General features: G+C 39.3%; 1 protein-coding gene across 4 annotated transcripts in view; it reads left to right on the top strand.

Annotated features, from left to right (window-relative positions):
• IGF1 (insulin like growth factor 1) overlaps positions 1 to 23,098 on the top strand; it is a 70,720-nt gene that overhangs the window by 2,770 nt on the left and 44,852 nt on the right. For all 4 annotated transcript variants that reach the window (XM_011386841.2, XM_011386847.1, XM_023527301.1 and 1 more), the window contains exon 2: positions 2,284 to 2,440. In XM_011386841.2, coding sequence (XP_011385143.1) covers positions 2,284 to 2,440 — 157 coding nt within the window. The remainder of the gene's footprint in view (positions 1 to 2,283; positions 2,441 to 23,098) is intronic.

The raw sequence follows: 23,098 nt of genomic DNA, 5'->3' as shown, positions 1-23,098 counted from the left end.
TAAAAAATAAATCTTAAGTTCTTAAATGCTAGAGATGTATATGTGTTGCTGGGCTTAGATGTGTTACCCTGGAAATAACTATTAGAAATATGATTTTGACATCTAATGAAGTTCTCAGTTCACTAAGGTTCTAAGTTGAGTGCCTTTTCCCCTGGATTTCATGAGAACTGCAAAACTTGAAGGCATTTACAATTGCAGGTGCTTGGCCTTCAGCATTACTATAAACTCGACAAGGAAGGGAGGAGTGGAGAAATAGGATTGATAGCACAGCATGCATTCTGGATCTGGCCTGTTGCCAGAGTTTGGAGTATGTTCTGTAAGAGCGATTACGAGTTTGCTCCTTTGAAAAGAGCAGTGAAGTCTAGTTGGGTTGGATTCGTTGAAGTTTCCACTGGAAATACTGAAGAGGAAACCCCCCACCAATTATTTTATAACTAAGAAAAATGAGGATTGGATGATAACTGGTTTCTAGCAGTCTTGGTGGTTTTGGCTACATGGGTTGGAGAGTTTCTATAGGGCTCCAATAGGGTCCTATTAAGAAAATAGAAGAAATGTTCCCTTATGCTTTCACCTCCTCTTCTATTTTATGTCTGTTACTTATGATGATTTGCAAATAGAGGGTGCTTTTCATGGTCCACTGTTTTATAAGCATTAACTAAATATTTACGTTGTGTTAATGAGAGTCAGGGGGTTAGAGTTTGTTGGTTTTTTTGTTTTTTGTTTTTTTCCAATTGCTAAGCCGAACGTCTGGCCACAAAAATGGAAATCTTAATTAAAATGAGGGAACAAACTTTGCCACTGATGTAGAGCCATCAGTTTGTGAGTTCATGAAGAGAAAGGAGGGTGGTAGAAAATAAATGACTGAGTCTGTTTCTCCAAAAGTGATGGGTTGAACGAAACTGCCACTCCTGGGAGGCTGGGGGGGAAAAAAAAGGCTATTTTTATGATGATAGCTTCTAGCATAACTCCATGACCCTTTTGATAGGGTGCCCCGTTTTAACCTCCTGTCAGTGATTCTTCCAATGTTGCTGAAAGTAGATGCATCTAAGAAAGGTGAAGCTACTCACTTTGGGAGCCTTTCTGGAAGAAATCACATCTTTTTGTATCACACGTAGCAATATGGAAAAACTTAAGGATCACCTTAGCCTTGTTTCTACTACTTAGAGTGAGGATGGAGATGTGAGCCACAGGAATCCTGCTTCTGGCAGGGCTGCCGTTTGGCTGTCTGTCATTGGCTAAGTCAAGCCAACCGGGGGTCCCTTGGTATATTTCGCTATAAAATTGATACAGTGACACATAAGCCCCTCCAAGAGATGAAGTCAGAATTCCTATGACTTAAAAAAAAAAGGGAGAGGGGGGTTGTAGATTTTGAGCTCTGTTCATGGAAGCCACTCTCTACACATGTGTTGATTTGATATTGAGCTCGACACAAAGGGCTTTAGAATGCAAGAAGAATAAGGTCTACTTAGCATGAGCCAATTTCATTCCTAAATCCTCACATTTTTCCTGTTTCTTATTTTTTACTTCTACTTGTGGTTGTGTTAACTGCTGATATCCCCCAGATGAGAAATCTGTGTCTTTGTCTCTCTTCTCTTCTCTTTTCTTCCCTTCCCATTTTCTTCTCTGCCCTATACTTCTCTCTCTCTCTCTCTCTCTCTCTCTCTCCCCAACCCCCCCAACATTAAGAAAAAAAAAAAAGAAAAAGAAAAAGAAAAATCCTATAACGATATACAGTATTTTCACAAGTCCTTTTTTAGCCACAGTAAATTATCTTTAATCAGTAGCCGGGAGATGATGTTCTGGTTAATTTAATATTCTGGTCAATAATGAATGCATATGCCATCTGTGGATGGCCAATCTAGAGAATTTCAATTAATAAAGCATATTTGGCACCAATCTGGACTGAGCACAATTTAACCTTTGATAATTCAAAAGGTTCGCCAGGAACTCTGAGTGGTGTGGGATCCCACTGCAATAATAGCATCTTTCACATACATAGTAAATGTTTCAAGGTATTTTATCTCATTGAATTGTAACAGGAGCTCATAAAGAAGGGCTTCAGGGAAGACTTCTCCAAGAGGATTAAACACATGGCGTTTTATGCCAAGACACGCTCTGTCCACACCACCCTGTGGTCTCTTGTACATGCTGCTGTACTTCTGTGCAGGGCGGTACTGATTCATGACGGTGATGAATGCTGGGGGTAAATGCACCTGTGCCCCACCCCCACTTCCCTTGCAAGGACCAAGAAGGCAACATGACCTCCTTCTGTTTCTTCGGCAGGTGAAGATGCACATCATGTCCTCCTCGCATCTCTTCTACCTGGCCTTGTGCTTGCTCACCTTCACCAGCTCCGCCACGGCTGGACCGGAGACACTCTGCGGGGCTGAGCTGGTGGACGCTCTTCAGTTCGTGTGTGGAGACAGGGGCTTTTATTTCAGTAAGTAGCCCTCCCTCTCACTGCTCTGTGGATTTACAACCACAGGGAGTATGTGAATAACTGAACAACTGCCCGTGGCTGGCAGCCATCCTCAGCCTCTGAGATTCCTCACCTTAAAGTAAGACTAGTGTTTCAGTGGGGCTGTGACAGGTTTTGTAGATTTAGGATGGAATTTTCCTCCTTAGCAGTTTGTCTTTTAACTACTTCCTGCCAAGCTTTCCAGCAACTATTATGCTCTACCCTCACTATTCCACAAGGGTGGGACAAAATGACCCTGGGGAATTGAGGTTTGTTGTTCTCAAAACCCTTGGGTGCACATATAAACACAAAGAAGCATGTAGGCTTCTTTGAAGTGATAGGTAATTTGGAGTAAAATAGTAAGGTAGACTCAGAAAAAATATTAAGGGGCCACATCCCAGATGTCTCCATGCAATAAGAAATCCCCAGAAATAGACAGAGGTGAACTTCCCTCAATGGCACATTTGCAAATACACAGGCTCTAGCTTAAATGCAATCAGAAATGTCGTATTAATTTGCCCTCTGTACAAACTGACCTTGATTTTTTGTTATTGCCTTTCTTTGACGTAGCCCTTTTCTATGGCTTTCCAGTAATATCTCCATCTGGAAAAGGGTTTTTGACAAGTGTGGGGTTACTTATTCCACAAGGAGGTCTCAGGTGATTAAAAAATCGACAGTCAATAAAAGTAGACAGCCAAGTCAAGGCTTGCAAATAATAAACACAAACAAAAGTCAGTGCTGCCTGAGAGAACTCATCACTTAAAGAATCTACCTCAGAGGCATCTCTCTCATTGTATATTACAGAACAGCGAAAGACTTAAAGCCAGATGCTCATTCTGTATAATTCTTTGGAATTTTAGAGAGTTCCAGGAAACTGACGCTCAGGTCCTCAGTGAGCATGAATCATTCTTAGAGGTTCATATCACTCAAGTGTAGACAGCTTACCTCAGTTACCCACTAAGTTTTGAATAGCTTCTGTGATGACTCACACACTTCAAGTCTCTCTCATCTTCTTCCCAGGGAAGGTGGTGTGTGTGTGTGTGTGTGTGTGTGTGTGTGTGTGTGTGAGTGACTGGGGCAGGGGTCTATGTATAGCAATCTGAGATGGGTAGGGGGGATAGGAAGGAAAAGGCTGAAAAGGGAACTGATGATCTGTACTCATCATAGATTTGGCAACAAATAGCCTTTAAACGACTAGTGACAGAGAACGAGACATGCTTTCTACTATCTGAATGGGCAAATTCCCACTGTTTCCAGCCAATGCTTTAATTGAGTGAATTCATGCATTTTTCTGGCAATAAGGCAATTCTATCCAGTTCTCAGTAGCAGTGCAGCTGAATGAGTTCATCGGGCAGGTTCTTTTCAAATAGCAGACTTGTTTTACCTTTAAAATATCCTGTGAAAGGCAAATGTGTCACATCAACATCAGTTAACAATGGGTTGTCATTATTCTTTACTGTGCTGCTACTGATCCACATTTAAGAAATGAATAAGTTCTCATTTATTATGCCCAAGAGGATATTTTTTTGCCTTGATAATCCATTTGTGCAATTTCCTGTGATCCAGTTCACTAGGCGATTGTCAAACCCACAGTGTCTTCTGTTATATGCCAGTTTGACTTTTCTTGTTCAACAAAATATGCTTCAGGATTTTCATGCATAGTACATGAAAACTGGATCCTTCCATGCCAAGATAGATATTTGCCTTAGATGGTAAAAGAGAGAATGGAAAGAATGATTTGGTCCCAAGTAACCATACAATACATATATATGTTCACAATGACACTTGAGAGTATCGGACAACTATGATGGAAACCAACTTCAAGGCACTGAAAGGATTATTTTATTCTGTTACTGCAGTAATCAAATTTAACCAAATGCTTTTAAATTGAAAAGGGCATAGTTATATATGGCAACTCTTGATGTTTAGAATATGACTTTGAATAAGAAGGGGTTTTATAAATTGTGTATTATTACTGTCAATATTGTCATTGAGAGTTTATGTTTCATAAGTTTTGTCTTACAGAATTCCATGACTTACGTAATTCTTTCCTGACATAGACCCTCATGCACAAAAGTATTCTTGTTAACTTGCTAGTCAACTGTACAGTCGTTTTTGTCCAAGAGAAGTTAGCCCCTTAAGATATTTTAATTCAAAACACTGATGGAACATTTGCTACGTGTACGATACTATACTAGTCATCAATGAGATACCTAGAAATGAATGAGAGATTGACTTTGTCTTCAAGGAACTGACAGTCTAGTTGCTAATTAGGAGGTAAAAAAAATGCACATTAGTGTTGTCAAGTGTCATAAGAGAAAAATAATCACAGAAGAGTAGATAATAGTACTTATATAGTCTTTATGCTTTTCCTGAATTTTTTTGTCCCACTTTTGAAATCACCTAGCCAGGATCTACCCTCTCAGTGGGCTCCTTGATGCCAAGTGCCATATTTATTCACCATTAAATCTCAATACCTAGCTCAATGCCTGGCTGCTATAATAGTGGTTCATATTTGATTGTTTGACTGATAGAATTAAATTAAATTGAATCTAGTGGAATAAAATGGAATTACTAGTTTCCATTCTTAGTCTTCAGACCCATCAAGAATTAAGTTTGTCAACTACTTTGGGCAATTCTTCTCACCTCATATTTACCAAGCTATTTGATAAAAATATTTGTTTGTTTGTTTGTTTAACTGAATATAACTAACAAATTTAACAAAACACCAATGGTCTGTTTTGTGTCTGAGCCAATTATTCTTACAAGCATTAACTGTTGTCAACAAATTTTATTGAGTTTCCTCTTTTCCCTCAGAGATTTACTGTGTGTGGAGAAGTCAGCTCTAAGCATTTACAGCTTTTGAAATACTTATTAGAAGAAAAGAGCCTTTTCCACCTCTAACCCCTGTCATTTGACTCTTATTATTATTTTCACTCTTATTTTCAAAGTTTTACTGTGGCCGGGCCTTTTATTTTAAGCTGCTTGAAATCCATTTTGAAGTATGGATTTTTTTTTTTTTAATAGTGAAAGGCATTTTCTGATCTTAGTTTGAAATTCAAACATCTAAAAGAAAATTGCCTAGATATCTATCTTTTTTGTTGGGCCAGAATGTTAAATTGAATAAAATTATCTATTATGCTTATTATTTATAGATTGACCCAGTGTTGTAAATGAACTCAGATTTCTTTCTCTATAAGCCAAAATTCCACGAGAGCACAATAGAAGCAACCTTCTAGATATCTGTTTTGTGAGCATCATTCCAGCAAAAGTGAAACACTCCCTCCATAATTAATGCAGCTTCCCCAGATATTTTATGAAATGGAAGTTCCAATGAAGATCTAATTACTGATTCTTTCCTATGCATTATAGTAAGAGAGCGTATCAACCAGTCTTATGTGCTCACTGTCCTTTGAGAAAAATGGTGGCATCATAGAGATGAACATTGGGAAAGTGTTAGCTATTATCTTTCTAGATTGATGGGGCCTTCACAAAGGGTGGCTTGTTTTAACCTCGTTTTGTGTAAGACTGCAAGAGGAAAAGAGCTTCAAGTGAAATAGGAGAAGTAAGCTTGCTATTGATATAATTTTTGACAGCCATTAACCATTTTAATATGCGCCTCAAGGGCTGGTGGAATTTCTTTCCTTGGAGATACGTAAAATATTGACGGACAACCAGCCATCTTGGATGGTTTCAATTAAAAGCAACCAAAGAAAAGCAAGTTTCTGGGGTCCTTTTTAGTTTTAAGAGTCTATAAACAATCCCTTAAATAAATTGTATATGCTTACCTCGGCGGTCTGGGAAAAAGGAGAAGTAAATCAGTTAGAAAAGAAAGTTGGATACCCTTTTGGCTATTCTAGATTTATAGCTTTTATAAAACATACTTCCAATGCATAGTTATTAAGAACAGGTCTGAATAAACAAATGGCATTCTTTGTGTGTTAAAACATACTGTTTGTAGAGTTTAAGTGAAACTTTGCAATGAATTTCATTGTTATTGATTGAAACAACCTTCCTAGATCTAGGTTATTATTATTAATTCAAGCTTCTTTCATTTGAAATATAGTGCTCAGAAAACTGCTCCCAGACCTGTCATTCATTAGCTATATGACTTTGGCAAACATTTAAACTTCCTGGACTGAAATGTTCTTGTCTATAAAACAAGGAGATTTTGTTAAAGTAAATGACCTCTTCTAACTTTAACAGACTCACAGTGTAGGTTGTAGCTGACAGGACTTGGTGCTATTCAAGAAAGGAGAACCTTGGATTTAAGTAGTGACCAAAAAACTTAATCTCTTTATCTTCTTTACATAGTTTCTGTCAGCTCCCAAAGATAGGAGATTATGCTTACTTAAAGAAAGAGGAGCCAGTTTCTTTGTTTTGTTTTAAGTTGGGTTGAAGCCTATCATGATGAAATATGCATATGTCATTTGGCCAAAGGAGCAGACGCCTCATGAAAACAGATTGCCATTTTTTAATTTTTTTGCTAAAAAAGACCAACTGACAGTTTTCATCTTTACTATGTTGGACATGAGGACAAGTGAGTAGGTCAGTTTTTAGCTATCCTTTATTAAAGGGGACAAATAAGAATGTATAGCTTTTTAAATCTTGACCAAAAGCCTTTTCTAATACTGCATTTCCAATTAAAGAAGAGACTGTACAATTTGGGGCATTCAGAGATAATAACCCACTATTATTGGCATTGCTTTGAGTAGGGCTGGATTCGAACTGCACCATTGGCATTTTTTGGCTTGGTACCTCTTAGACCACCAGCCATGCATTTGTATGAAACCTGGTCAAAGTTAGAGATACAGTCACTGGCTGTAGAAAAGCTTTTCTCTTTGAAACTAAATGGCACATGTGGGGTTTGACCTTATGGACCTGACCTCATTAGCACCACTAAGGAATAGACCATAGATAGTCTTAAAGATAAATAATGAGCATTTATATCGACCCCAAGTACTAGCTACTATTCTTTAAATACATCCAAGAAGACCAAGGGACCACTAAGAAAGTGATGATTTCTATGCAAAATTAGAAAATAATTTGTATTTTTCTGACATTTTAATGCTTTCAAGGCCATCTCCTCTGTGATAAAGAATTATAAGAAGCAGGAGAGTGAAGGGTTCAAGACCAAGAACCAAGAACATATCCTGCATTGCTAAGAATCCAGGGTTTGAATCCCAGTTCTGTAACTTACTTTGTGTGTGTGGCGGGGGAGGGGGACGGCAGGGGAGGGGATGACCTTGAACAAGTTACTTGACCTCTTTGTTCTCCAATTCCTCATCTTTAAAATGGAACCTGCCTCATAGAACTGGTGTTAGGATTACATGAGTTAAAAATATTAGAACATATTAACTTAGAATACTGCCTGGCACATGGTAAGCATAATACACATGTTAGCTATTATACTTATTTATTCTCTTCTGGGATTAGTTTCAGAGTTTATTGCAAAGGTTGAGGTATCTGAACAGCCAATTTATTATAGACTCATTTTCTCTCCTTAGGGGCAGCTTATAAAACCTGTTGTTAGTAGTAATAGTTATATAGTAGGGTCGCTAACAAGAAGAATGTCTTATGTTTGACTAGTATATTTACTTTTTCAAAATCTACTTGTATCAGCTCTCTCACCTTGTCTTTACTCCAGTCTTGGAAGGCAGGAATTATTGTTTCATTGGACAAAGGAAGCATCTTCATCTGGCCCTTCACATTGCTTAGAGGCCTGAACCGTTGTAGCGCAGGAAGATGCTTCCAAAAGCCCAGTCCTCTTCTAAGAAATAAGGAGCAGAAACCCCTAGGTGACTCCATTTTTTGAACACTTCTTTGAACGGAGGCATGAGAGAGATATCCATGTGATGTCACCTTCTAGAAAATTTTAAGAAATACTAATAGAATTTCCTCAGGGTACACAAGAAAAATCTTTGATGAGAGGCCACTGTTTTTTGAGAGCCTTCACAGACTGGATTCTTGGACCCCCCTGCTCCAACAGGATACTACGGTTCACCTGGGGGAGCACCTCCCCAGCCAACTTAGAGTTTTCTTCTTACTCTGTCAGCAAACCTCAAGTTTTCCTATCTTGCAGCTGTTAGTTCTGTTGATTTTTCTCAAAGATTTACTGAAGAAGGGCTCTTTATTTGGACAAGGATCTTTTTTCAGGTGTTATGAGACGGGTTAAAGGAGAGGGGGTCACTAGGTACCATAACCTAGATAGTGTACCAGGCAGAAAGAGACTTCCCCAGTTTGACCATGAAAGGAGTGGTGGGAGCAGCCAGGGGTTTGGATGCAAGGCTTCTTCTACTGTGGAGATATCACTCATCCAGTTGTTCGAAGACCATTGGTATTAGAATGTCTTGTATCTCCGGGGGCTAGGAGGCTAGACATTTTGGACCTAACAGAGAGTTTGAGTATTCTTCAGATTCTCTGGTTCTCCATATACCTTGTCCAGACATCACGTATCACACCAGCATTCCTCAGAGACTCTGTTAAGACCCCACCTCATCCCTCTAGCAGCCTTCTTTCTGATTTCTCAGCCCAGATCAAAGAATCAGACACACTAAAAACAGGCACAAGATCGCTCCCAAGGAGATTTCTCATTGTTCTCAACAACACACTACAAAGCTTTTGCTCTTTTTTGCAGCCAGACGTCTTTGACAACCATGGTGGCAAAAAATCGTTTTTCACTGAGCTGCTGCCCTGGCAGAGTTCCATCCTACACCTCTCCGTGAAACACCAAAAGACTCTTACATCACAAAGCATTACTTTTGGTTGCCTGGAAAGTTCAAACCCCCTGGCCTTATTAGCTGTTAGACGAAGGAGATGACAACACAGCATTTTGTTTGTCTCTATCTATATGCGAGATCATGTTTAAAACATAGCAAAGAGCTGTTATTTGACATGCAGTTCCTTAACTGAAGTAAGCTGTATGCCTATTTAATGCATTGTTTAGTCTCACATTGGCTAAAGCCACTTAAAGAAGCACTTGGCAAGCTCTAGCTTTTCATTCTTGGCATGGCTGCCCTCTTACTTTTTTGCTGAACCTTAAATACCAAGAAAAACCCTTCACTTACTTTACATCTGGCATATTGCTTTATGCAATTGGCCAGACTTCTGCACGTGGCCCTGTGCATTTGACTGAAGGTAATTAATGGCTTTGCAATATTTGATCAGCAGCAGCACAGACACAAAGGGAAATCACGCAACAAGCAGAGATCATACAGTCTTTGAAATTAAAAATTGTTTACGTCCCATACCAAAATAAATAAATAAATAAATAAATAAATGCATGGCAAAGACCCTGAGAGGACACCCGAGCACCTGACTATTGATTAAGTATACATCTCTCTAGTATCTCCCACTCAAAGCTACCTCATTGTTCAAAGGGAGTAAAATTGAAAACTGCTACAAACTTAGAAGCCCTTGAAAAATAATCTAATCAAAGAAAAGAGCAGAACTCATCAAGAAGTGACATATCCAAGGTCACACGGCTAACTAGTGACAAAGGTAGAAAGAGATATTGTTGATTGTTTTCTGATTTCAGTTCAGTATTCTTCCTTTAGCAGAATGAACAGGCCTGTGTCAAAGTTACCTGGTAAGGTAAAATGACCAGGAGAGGCCTCCAGTCAAGCTCACCCAAATGAATACAGGTCTTGGTGGCTCTCTCATTTTAATAAACTCATCTGAAACTTAAGTTAACATTTTTGTTCCCTTGCTGTAGGAATCTGCACAAACTGAAGTGATTCCCTGTCTGTTTCTTATACAATGCCCAAAGCCTTCAGATGTGATTTGAGCATTCCAAGTCCACTTAAGGTCATAATTTAGACTATTATTGTATATTATATTATTCTGACTCTTTGGTCACTCTCTCCAATGTCAACTTGGGTAAAACTGCTTTGGAATGACTTAGCAAAGTTGTGCTCCTGGAAAATCTGAAACAGTCTGACGAGTTGTTGGACCAGCTTTTTTTTTCTGGAGATTTCTCTGACAGCCCCAAGCCAAAAGAAATTTACACCTGATTTTTTTGCAGACTTCCAAGCAAATACCCTATGAATCTCTTCAGACTTTCTTCTTTCATCTGTGATCTTTACGAGGTACTAAAGAGGCTGTTGGAGGGGTCTTCTTAAACTTTCAAAATGTGTTAGTCAGAGTCGGTTCTGTGAATATTGCTGGGAAGATGGCACCACCTCTGTGCTATTTACCCTGATGAAATGGGTCTTTCATCAGAGGGGAGTGATTAAGAAAGCCTGCACTGAGCCAACCCATATTCAGCCAACTCTTGATTATCTACGAAACTGGGGAAAGGAGCACCAAGAGTTAGAATTATAGATTAAAATGATTTGAGGACACTGTAGATTTCAGCCCCCTCACCTCCCCTTCCTCCCTACCCCCAGCCCCAGCCCCTTTGCAATCCATTTTTTTACTCTCCCACTCACTTCCCACAACAGTGCCATTGGCAAGTTTCTCAACCTCAGCACTATTGACATTTAAGGGCAGATCATTTTTGCTGGGGGTGGGGGGCTGTCTTGTGCAGTGTGGACTGTTTAGCACCATGCCTGGCTTCTATCTTATAGGTGCCAGTAGGCCCCTCCTCCCAGTCCAAATGATCGAAAAATGCCTCCAGACATTGTCAACTTTTCTCTGACGGAGAGGAGGAAAAAAAATCACCCCTCATCAAGAGTTACTGGACTGGAGAAGTCTCCAAAGAGAATAGACTAGAGATATGGGAAGCCATGAGTGACAGTAACACAAAAAACTAATTATCAGTCGCTGGTTAATCAGGAAGCTGTGGGCCATTTTCCTGAATAAACGATGAGAAGAGTGTTGTAGTTTTGAAAGCTTTTTTCCTGAAGATAAAAAGCTCTTCCTACAGGTTATGTAAAAGATGTTTATAGGCCCTCTCTTTTGTCTTATAGCTTTGGAACTCACATGCATTGGTAACAGCAGTAAAGGGAGGCAGAAATGGTGTAGAGCAACACTGTGTGCTTAGAAGTTTGATTGTGACCACCTGGAGCAAATGAAAAAGAAGCTGGTTATCTTTGTGACCTCAATGTTTGTGGCCAGTCCCTTCTTGGTCTTATAATAAATAATCTCTCGACTCTTTGCAAATGAAAAAGCCTGACTCAGAGGTAGTGGCCACAATTTTTCTCCTCCCTTCTTATGTCTTTCCTATCTGAGTATGATGACAGTCATTTTATTGCTCATAAACAGCCCCATCAGAAAGCAGAAAGGGAGATCAATGAAGTATTACTTTGGGAATCAGAAGTTCCATGTTTGGCAGAGACTCATGGTCGTGGACAATAGACTAGTGGTTACCAGAGGGTAGGGGGTGAGGGAGGGAGGGGGGACATAGAGGAGGTAAAGGGAGCCAAATATGTGGTGACAGAAAGAAATCTAACTATGGAAGATGAACACACAGTGTAAACATAATATATGCCTTACTGTTAAAGTGTAGAGCTGAAACTTATTGGATTTCATTAAACAATGTCACCATAAAAAATTAATTAATTTTTTAAAAAAGGAAGAAGAAGAAGTTCTATGTTTGGGTCTCACCCAGCTCCTCTGCTTAACCGCTCTATGACCTTGGAGAAGTCACTTAATATCCTTGGGTCTTATATTCCTGGATAATAAAATGGGAGTAAAAATATTACACTTTAGAGTTGTTTTCAGGCTCAATTATAGAAGAGCTTTGGAAACTGAAAGCGCCATTCAAATATGTCACTATTAATGGATTGAATCAAATACTTACTAGTTTGGTGGTTTGACTTCAACTATTAATGACATTGACCCATTGGTTCAATGATTCTGCAATGATTACAATCTAAAAAAGTTAATTTGATAGTATATCTTTTCAGCCTTCTTAATGAAAAAGAAAAAGCATGTTGGTATCTCCTATTCATGAATCACCTTGCATTTAGACTACCTGAGAGTTAATTAATGGATCTTCAGAATGCTCACTCAATTATTACTGCTTATTTCTTCATTGAAGGAAGGAGAAAGAAGTTGGAGCCTATCACTTTTCCACACTGAGTGAGCTTGCATAAAGAGTTTGTCTTCATGAGGTGGTTAGGTAGTCACTGAGGTATCACACATGTAGGCAAAAGATTTCTATTCTCTCAAGTCAACTATTGGTGATTTCTGCTTAACCTCGAAAAAGCAGCATTCAGCAGAAGGACTGTACTCACTAATCAGAAAAGTTTGCACTCTTAGGCTGCCCATCCAAACTGCTTCCTTATCACAGCCTGACTTAGGGGAACTGAACTTTTCTTGTTTAAGCATGACTTTGATGTAATCAAATTGTGAGTTTTATCACCATGTGGACTAGTGACCATGTGGTTCTATCCCAGAGGCTTCACACCCAACAGTTTTCAGAGACATAACATTTGACACAGTAAAGACACTTTTGAACCACAAAATCAAATGCTGGTTACTGCTGTTGTGAATTTTCAACCTCTCTATTTTGAGCACTTTCAGAAAAAGAGACTAAGTTAAAAATTTTTTTTTGTCCTTTATAGCATCCAGTGGTGGGCATTTAATAAAACTTCTTAACTTGATGTTGAAAAACTCATTCCAAAAGCTATTTTCTTCTACCAGTCCCCAGAATATACCCCATGACTTTCCATTTGCTACTCCCACCATTGTGGATCTGAGATTGAAGGTATAGATGAAAAAAGTCTATTTGAGGTATCATCTACTGGGACCCCTCCACTGTTGCCCCAGTGAAACATCTTCAAGCTCAACGGTAAGCTCTTTTTAGTCAACACAGAGTTTTCAAGGGCTACCTACCATAAGAGGCCTCGTAAATAGATTCCACCTATAGAAATGGCTATGAAAACAGAACCTCCATGCAATTTCTCTATCTTATTTAATCTGAGATATTCACACTGAAAGGATCAGAGTAGTCAAGGGAAGGCACGCAGCAAATGGTACAACCCTGACAAATTAGCCCTAAAGCAGGTATAACGGCTGGAGCACCAGCCTTCAGAGAACGCTGCAAGTATTGCTCTCTTTCTATTTGCCAAAGCATAATTAAAGAATTGGAGAGCTAGAAAGAATCATATAGAGCAATCTGGTCTAGTGCTCTCACTTCCCAGATGAGGAAGGCAATGTCCAGAAAAAACATGATGTGCATGAGGTCTCACAAAGCATGCTGCTGGGAAAGCCAGGATTGCAATACAATCACCTCTTTCTCAGCCTAGAACTCTTGCACAGCAGAACACTTTAAACATAACCTTAAAACTCACATGAAGGTAGCACCAGCAACCACGGTCCATAAACTAAGAATGAACTGCTGTGACATGTTCTTCTGGTGTAACGCATCAGAATAGTCTTTGAAAGCTCAAGCACTTAACCATTCATAAAAACTTTTTTCCAATTTCTGCCACCCATTGAATCACATCATCAAGTCCAAATCTAATCAACTTGACTGTAGGACTATGGATCTTCATAGCCTTTAGTAGTTTGATGGATTGGAAGCTTAAAAAAAAAAGTAATGAGCTAATTTTTTGAGATAATTTTAATTTGAAGCCATGTCAGCTGGTTAATGAGTTTATGCATTTTCGTATTGCGTGTTGACTCAGAAGCTACCCCAAACAAAAGGTATTGTCGATGCATTATTTGTCTCTACATATTCCTGACTTGCTGCTAGTCTTCCATGAAGGTCTTCCATGAAGAAGCTTAATTTTCCTACGTATTTTGAGTTTTATATTTCTTTCCATTAAAGTTTCCAGCCGTTCATAGACATATTTAGTTTGGCAGAAGGTAGTGGTGACTCATAGAATGAAGAAATTTGAAAGCAAAGCTACTGAAAATGGATCTAATTTCTTTTTTGGGTAATTTGGGAGTAAGCGATTGATAATTTGTCTAATTTTTCCTGGTTTCATCAGCTGCCATACTGCCAAATATTTGTTCCATATGGATGCTTTGTTATCCCTGAAACATATAACACATTACAGCTGCAACTATATATAATATGGTCAAAGGGTAAGACTATTGTTGGCTCATTTTCTCATTGTTTTTGGCTGGACACCCTCAATCAATGGGTATTGAGTGAAAAAACAGGATCATATTGAAACCATTTTCAGCATGTTCCTTCCTATGGATCCAGCTATTTCACTGAGTTTGTCAAGCACAGCAAATGTTCCTTATTACAGGGATGATTATATTTTCAGCATAGACGTGACTGCCAGCTAATTGCATTCATCTTATAATTCCACTCTCTCAATTTGACGTAGAGATGTTTTTGGCTTTCCAAAGATTTCTTCTTTTCAGCTGATTCTCATCTCCCACTATGGGACAGATATTTGGGAACAGATCCTGAGGAGATCAATGGTACTCATACAATGGACATCCTTTCACGCCCTCAGTCATATGAATCATAAGATTTGTAAAAGGTATTAATGCCATAATCTGGCTGGCATTTCTGTAGATTACTAGTGCTTTGCATGCAATTATGGAAATCCTTACCAGAGGAGCCAGACGAGGGTTCAGCAATATTGCACAAAAACACCATGAAGTATAAACTAAAAATCCAGGACTTACTTCTGGCTGGTTCTGAAGTAGGTACTGATCACTTAGTGTCTTAAACTTATTCTGTGGTGATTGGTTTCAATCGATATAAATGATTTTAATAAAAATCAATATAATGATTTTTAATCAATATAAATGCCCCATCCAATAAAAATCAGCAACCATAATAAAGAACAGAGAAGTCTATCTCTTAGAAGAAACTAGGTTTTATTGAAGTGTTTTGAGGCAATAAAAAGCAATCTCTTGTTTGTAATGGGAAAATTTGGTTTGATTCACAAACGTTCTCAGGGGCACATACCAATGTCATATAGTAAAAGTATAGTTTGGTACGTAAAGACGAATCCAAAGGTTTGCTCCTCAAAGCAACTTGAGAGCTTGTTAAAAATGCAGAACTAGGGAGTCCTACTCTGGATTGATTAAAAACAAGATCTGCATTTTAACCAGACACCTAGGCTATTTGTCTGCACATTAAGGTTTGAGATGCCCTGCTCTAAGGATTTATAGGAAATAACAAGCACATGTTGATTGGTGACTCTATGAGTTAAGGGAGAGAATAAAAATATCAAGGCTGAACTTTCACTGAAGATTTGAAAAAGGTTATTGGGGCCGAACATGCATGTGGTCATTAACCACATATATATATGTACTGACTCAACTGTATCAAGTCCCCATTCCCCAAAGTGGTGGAGCCTTTCCTCAGAGGCAATACAGAACAGCTCCAAGGATAACCCCATGGCCTGACCTTCTGTGAACTGGAAACTGGAACTCCTAATTGCTGCGGCTGCACTTTCCAAGCCCATCACTGGGGCCAGGAACTGAGATCCAGTCCTTAAGGTCTTGCCAGTTTCTTTTTCAATAGTTACATTTTTAAAAAACAGCCAAATAAGAGTCCTTTAAAATTTTTTTTTTTTTCTAATTACATTGAGTGGACAAATGTGTGTTGTACTCATATCAAATTGCATCCTTTGTCATGCTCAGCCGGGTTCTAATATTATTTCTTATGACTCTGAATTGATTGGTTCCATTAGAGTTGCTATTGGGATTTAAGATAAATGGCTTTCACCTAAGAAAAGTGTGTTTTTGTCATCTATTGAAAGGTGAAGGGTAAACTTTAAAACAGTTTTTCAAAGAGACTCCCCAGATGAAAGCCTTCACTAGCCCCGTTTAGGAACTCGACACAGTCCCCAGCCTGCGTCTATTAATAAAGTTCTAGTCATCTAAAGGATGTGGCTTCAGAAAGACATTATACCACAGCAGGACAGGTAAAAGTGACAGAGGGTCAGTTTGTAACTCCTGTTCCTTGTATGACACTGGAAAAAAGGAAGGGCTTTGAACTGGGGAGTTGGGGAACCTTGGATTTGCCCAATGCTGAGCCACTAAATAACTTGATGAATTTGGTGATTAGTCCCATGGGCCTCAAAACCTGTTTCCATTGGAACAGTGATATTAAGATGAATCAAGACATCTCACTTCTGAAGTGGGATCATTGTGGTCTCTTTTCATAATTTTCCAGGGGAAAAAAATAACTCATATAGTTTTCACATACATTTTTAAAAAAACTTTATATACCTGCTACCTTCTGATTATATTCGATGTTAAGATAAGATGATACTGGACCTAGCTCACAATTATATATAGAATTTGTTTAGAGTTAATCCACAGCATTTTTATATAACAATATTCTTGACTTGTTGGCACTCTACCCATTGAGAGAATGTTGACTAGACAATTTCTAAGACCTTTCTCAGAGCTATACCGTTGTTTCATGGGAATCTCTAAAATCCTTTAAGAACTCTAACTGAATATGTAGATTATTTTATGTTTCTTTATTAGCATTCTTCTTTTATTACTTTTGCTCAGTGCTTTAGCGAAATGTATGGAAGTAAAATTGTAGCACTAACCAGTTTAATTATAGCATCATCAGGTAGGCACCTGCTCTGTGCTATGCTAAGCAATACCCAAGGGAGGATGAAGCTATGCCTTCCGAGACGTTTCTTAATGGTGTGTAAGGACTCATTAAATATAAACCATACAACCCCAAGTTTGAGTCAGATAGAAATATTTCTCCCTTATATTATTCCAGTTCACACCATTCATTGAGTGCCTCCAGTGAGCAAAACACTCAAGAAGAAAGGGAGAAGTAAAGCATGGTCCCTAGCCTCATGGAGTTAATTCTCCAGAGCAAATGTCACAAAATGGTGCCGTAACCTACTCCCACTCCTGAATCTGGCTCACAAACATGTTTTGTTTGGTCCACTCAACGTATTTTTAATTTTGGAATTATAAAAATCAAAAGATTTTAAATAAAAACAAAAATTTACATATAGCTTCTCTTCAAAAATTGGGCGATTTAGCTTTGCCGGCCAGCATTCCTGAGCGGTAGCTATTGTCTGGAGCCTTTTGGGCAACGTACATTCTCCTCCAGCTCACCACAGTGTCTTACAGGCTTACTTTATTCATCTATATACCCATCTGGCCTTAGCATAGATTGATCCATGGTACCGCTTCCCCAGATTGTGAGATCTCTTTGATATTAACCATACACCTTTCTCTTTTATTCAGTTTAACACTCATTTATTGCCTTTGTACTATCACCTAAGCACTAGTCTAGCTACTGCTGTTTCATATGACTAAGACACAAAATTTATCTTTAAAGAATTTCATAGCTCTTCTCAAACATAACAAGTGTATAGCGCAGGTAGATTTAAAAGACATCAAGTCCTCCTAGAGAAGGAAGAACCCAACTCTGAAAAACCAAACAGACAATAATTTAGAGATCATCAAAGGCATATTTCTTCAAGAGCAAGTGGAGTTTTTGGCCAGTGACCTGGTTAAGCAGGAAAAGTTACACAATCGCTCGGAGTGTTTAGGACAGTGGAGACCATCAAACCCAACTCTTCAGACAAAGCGAGTTATAGCACTGTAGGTTGTTTTGCACCAAGATCCAGAACAGCTGTTACCAATTCACTAGAAGATTACACATGTGTCCCTCCTTCCATTCCCATCACTAATTAGGACCTCCTCATCACTCACCAAAACTATTGCAACAGCCTCCTCAGTGATTGCTCTGCATCCAATGTTGCTTGACACCAGCCATCCCACCCATGAGATTAATCTTTCTAAAGCACAGTTCTAATCACTTTATCCTTTTTCTAAACAACTTTCAGTGACCATCCATGGCTAAGTAAATTGAATCCAAACTTCCCAATTTGACAATAAGGCATTTTATATAAAGCCTCTATCTAACTCTCCAATTGTATTCCCTAATGTTTCATCCACACAGCAAAGCTCACAAACTGGCACTCTGTAAATCATATCCAATCTCCAGAAGTATCTCGTTTGGCAAATACCGTGCTTTTATAAAATTTTGAATTATCTGTCAGTATTTACTAAATGACTCTCCCCTCTAGACTGGAACATGTTTTCTGCGTTACCAAAATCCCCACCACTCTCTATTACCTTACTCCGGCCCATTTGACTCTTTTATATGATATGCTTGGTTCTGATGGACATTTGAGTTTATAAATGTCCCCTACGTATTCTGACAGCCAGCGTAGATGAATTACTACCACATGTTTTATTTTCCCGGACTTTCTTTCTGTTCCTCTCCCAAATGTCACCTCCTCTGTAAAATCTTCTACCAGATGTCAACTTTCTTTCCTCTGAATAGCCATCTTGTCATTCTTGCAACACTTATAATCTATTTTATATTGTGATTTTGGGTGAGTGCTCATTCTTTATACCATCTGGTTGACTATAACGTCCTCAAAGATGAGGACCACTGTATTAATCTTGTTCGATCCCACATATTCCCTGTAGTGCAGTCAATGTTTGCATAAAATTAATCGTTAGCTACTTTTCTTTGTGTGCCCGTAACAATTTAATGTAACTCATGTGAAATGCAGACATGGCTGAGTCGGACTTTAGGCATTTTCAAGTAGGGAGTGAGAAATGCTGTATCTAAAGGAAACTATTGAGGGAATTTAGGTAAACAGAACATGATCCTTTTTCTTGGAAGGTGGCTGTGATCTTCAGATTAAGTCGCTCTTGCATGTCTCACAAGGAGCATCGGCAAACCCTTTAGTATGCTCAACTGGTGTCAGAATTACAGGAGAAACCCCACTCCTGGGGCCCCACTGAAATAGCGAATTGAGCCAGTGCCAGGTAGAGTGCCAATACCTTGGAAAAAATGAAACAGAAAGAGCTCTGCACGCTACATTCAAAAGTGTCCATTTCTAAAGGTACTGAATGCCCAGAAAGGAGCTCTCACCCTTGTTTGCCCTGGCAGAAGGGCTGTCAACAAGTTGCAAGGTTATAGAGTCCAAATTCAGTGGTTCCAGAAATGTGTTTAACTTAATGGATTTTGACCAAACTGACCAGTTGTAAAATATGGGCTAAAAAGAAGAAAGTCACTCTTCTAAAATGCAATTCAATTCAGCAATGGTTTGTGGACTATCATGTACCCAAGATAGTTCTAGAAATCAAGAGAAAGCCGAGGTAAGAAAGCCAGTGGGGATAACTAACTAGTGTTAATAGGCACGTACCTAGTGCTCACAAAGCATGACATCAAAGCCTGCCTGGTTAGGAATGTGACCTTTATACATAAGCAGAAATTATCATCAAAGGGAACTGACAGCATTAAAATAAGTAATACTATATAAAAATGACATTTTTTTCTATTCCTCTTAGACATGACAGATCTCAAAACATCTTTACTAAATTTCCGAATAAATACCAAGAATTTTCATTCTTCCCTCCCTAAACACAGCCTTGTGAGGTTTCCATTGAAGTTTAAAACTGAGGTGGGATTTGTCACCTTCATGCACCTTCTCTCTGCCTGAGTCCTTGATGAGGTAGAGGTAGAGATGTACTCTGCCACCTGAGAGAGGCCAGAAATACTGTGTGAACAGGTTGCTTTGACTTTGAGTTGATGGAAAGCTCATGAAAGGATCTCTCCTTTTGAGAAGTTGCCAGGCCAGTCCTTCCAACTCAAGTTTGATTTCACATCCAAATCCTGCCTGGAGTCATACGATTCCCCTCCCACCTGATGCTGTGTACCCCCCAGTCCAGATGGGATCTGATGCAGAGAACGTGGGTATCATGGGTACCTTTTCTTTTAGCACAAGGATGCCTCAAAACAGAGATTTTTCCAAATTAAACAAATACTCAACAGTGAGTTGGATTGAGTATATTTGAATAATATTTATTTTGTTAGCAAAGAGACAATGTTAGGTATCAGAAAGGCCTCTGAAAATGAGGTGAGGAGACCTGAGCACCCTAAGGACTCTTGGCTTTGTGGGTTATAAACTGAGTGCCTTTGGGCAATTCTGTTGCTTGTAAAATGGGTACAATCAGCCCTGCCCTGCCTCACAAAAGCGGTTTTTCTGAGTATCAGGTGAGATAATACCTATGGAGTCATCACAAAATTCTCAGGGAGTCAAGGTCAGCTACAAGTTTCTAGAGATAATATGAGGCATTGTTCACATTGAAGGAGTACTGAGGCAGGGTACATTCTGAAACTGCAAGTGGTATTCTTGCCAAGATGGCATTTGTGCATCTTCCTGTGAAGATTGGGGCCTGCCATTCATTTTTGGGTCATGTATGCTTCTTGTGGACTGAAATTATAAGGCAAAAATAGGAGTGTCTGTATTATTGGTCAGTGCTTTCCATATCCTAGCAAGGGATAAGAAGTTAATTAAATACCTCTCTTGGGCAACAGAAATGATCAAGACTGTCCCTGGAACACAACTGCTTCAAAAAGTAGGCTTTTGTTTCAGGGAAAATCTCCCACAGAGAAACATGGAACGCCGAAGAGAACTATAAATAGGACTATCATTTATGTCAATTATAAATAGATTTGTTCCCTTTTGATTAGAAGATTAATGCGAGCTGAAAGTCTGTAGATGAACAAAAGTGAGGGAAAAACTCCTGACAAAATATTGTTACATGCTAATAGATTTGATACCTTTTCTTCCCTGAGGTGTTTTCTCTGATTCCCCGTAAATGAAGACATTTAAGTTTAGAATTCAGTTTTTAGTCTTTTGTTCATACATCATCAGCTCCTCGGCATCGCTCCTAACCTTTTAAATTAGAAAACACACACACACCTTTCTTTAAGTAGAAAAATTGTGTGTCAGGAATTCAAAAGGGGCAAGACTCTCTCCTTGAGTGGCACACCATGCCCTATTACAAAATTCTCCTTTTCACGAAGGAGATTCTTTACCAAATAACTGCGTACATGTGGATCCTTAGCAAACACATGTTAGAAGTGAGCATAATGACAGAAGGGAAAGATCAAGTAGAGGGAGGATCACATCCCAGGGGCTGTTGCTACTGAGCATTTGTCAGATATGCAGCCATTTTCCATTCCTTCTAGAGGGGGCATTATCTAGAAGGATCCCAATTCTTTAGGTCTGCTTAGCCAACTCCTTGGCCCCTGCTCATATTCATGATTCATCTCTTCCTAGGGCCAGGGAGAGAAACATCAGCTTCCCATCCAAGCTGTCTGCTAGGTTTATCCTGGGATGAGGGTTTGTGGATGAAGCAGCAGGGTGCCTCAGCCCAGTACTAGGCTTGATGGAATGCACTTGAATGCATGTCTCCCACCTGCTAGGATGAGAGGATGGAAAATCTTACCTAAGTCTACCCTTGCTTCATGGATGTTCTTGATTTCAGCTATCCCAGACTCAGCATTAAGGAAGAGGCCATGGTAGAAGTAATTAGGAAGGGAGGGCAGATACAATGAGCAGGGACCCTTCGATGAAATGTCTCCCCCACTTTAAATGCCCTATCCTGGTCTCACTGTGGGATATTTTTAAATGATCTTAGCTTGTCAATTGGAAATTCATTGCTTGACCTGAGATTCAGGGAAGATTTCTGGGGAAAAAAATCATATTAATCAGGGATTTGGAAAGCCCTAGTCCCAAAACATAAAGAAATATATTGAATATTTTTAAAGATATAAAATTCTTAGAACTGTTGGACAGGTTTCTGTGTGTGACCTCTCTCTTCCAAGTGGCATTGCTCAACAGCCCAGCTCCCATCAGAAGGCTGATATCATGCTGTTGTGTAACTCACAGTCATAGCAATGTCACTTTGTTAACTGCACTTGCTGTGCATTCAACTACCGGGAAGCAGCTTTAGGTTTTGAGGCAGAAGTTCTGAGTAGGATCATTCCCATAAAACCTGAGGCCTTCTTTCTTCTAAAAAGTCAAAATACATTTGGATCTTGAAATCGAGAATTACAGAGGCAATATTTTCCCCTTTAATCAAAACTCAGGAATGACATGGTGGGTGGGGCCGTGTCCTCTCTTCCTCCCTTCCTCCCTTCCCTTCCTCCACACTGCCAGCCAAGATTCTCTGGGCTTGAGAGGGCTGAGTGGGAAGGAGCATGTCCAGTTCTGAGCCTCTCTGCCAGGCACTGCATTAACGATGGTCTCTGACACAATGGGATGTTGGAGACATGAGCCTGAGATTATCGATTTGTTCCCATACTGATAGGTAGACAAAAAATAGGACAGACTTCTTTCTATTCATCCTTGCATTTCCACTTCAAATATTTGGGGTTCTATCCAACAGCCTGACTCTACAGACAGCGTTGGCCTCTGACTCAGTTAACCTCTGGAAGAGAAATCTTTCATCCATGTTGGATCACTCTGGCTCAATCTATGAAACAATTCTCAAAATTGAGGAAATGAGCCCCTTTTTTCATTTAAAACATTTTATTTATTTAAATTAGTTTCAAGTATTCAGTACATTGGTTAGACATCTATATAGTTCATAAAACGATCCCCCCATTTGCTCCCTCCCTCCCCTAGCCCTCTACCTAGCCATCATACTGATGCTACCTGCATTCCCTATGCTGCGTTCCCCGTCCCCATGACCAACTATCAACTACTAATTTGAACTTCTTTAACCCTTCACCCACCCCATTCCCAGAATGTTCCTGGAAGTGTGATGATCTCTGAGTCCTGGCTTATTCGCAAAGATGGCAGTGGCCTTTAGATTTGGTTAAGTGAAACATTGGCACACACAGGCGACCAGCTTTATCTTGTTCCTTCTGTGTTGCTGTGATCTTTGAGGGAAATCTAGCAATAACAGAAGGATGATTCTCCTCTC

This window comes from Pteropus vampyrus, unplaced genomic scaffold, assembly GCF_000151845.1.
Source record: "Pteropus vampyrus isolate Shadow unplaced genomic scaffold, Pvam_2.0 Scaffold16, whole genome shotgun sequence".
Classification (NCBI taxonomy): domain Eukaryota; kingdom Metazoa; phylum Chordata; class Mammalia; order Chiroptera; family Pteropodidae; genus Pteropus; species Pteropus vampyrus.
This window is presented reverse-complemented; position numbering and strand designations above follow the sequence as displayed.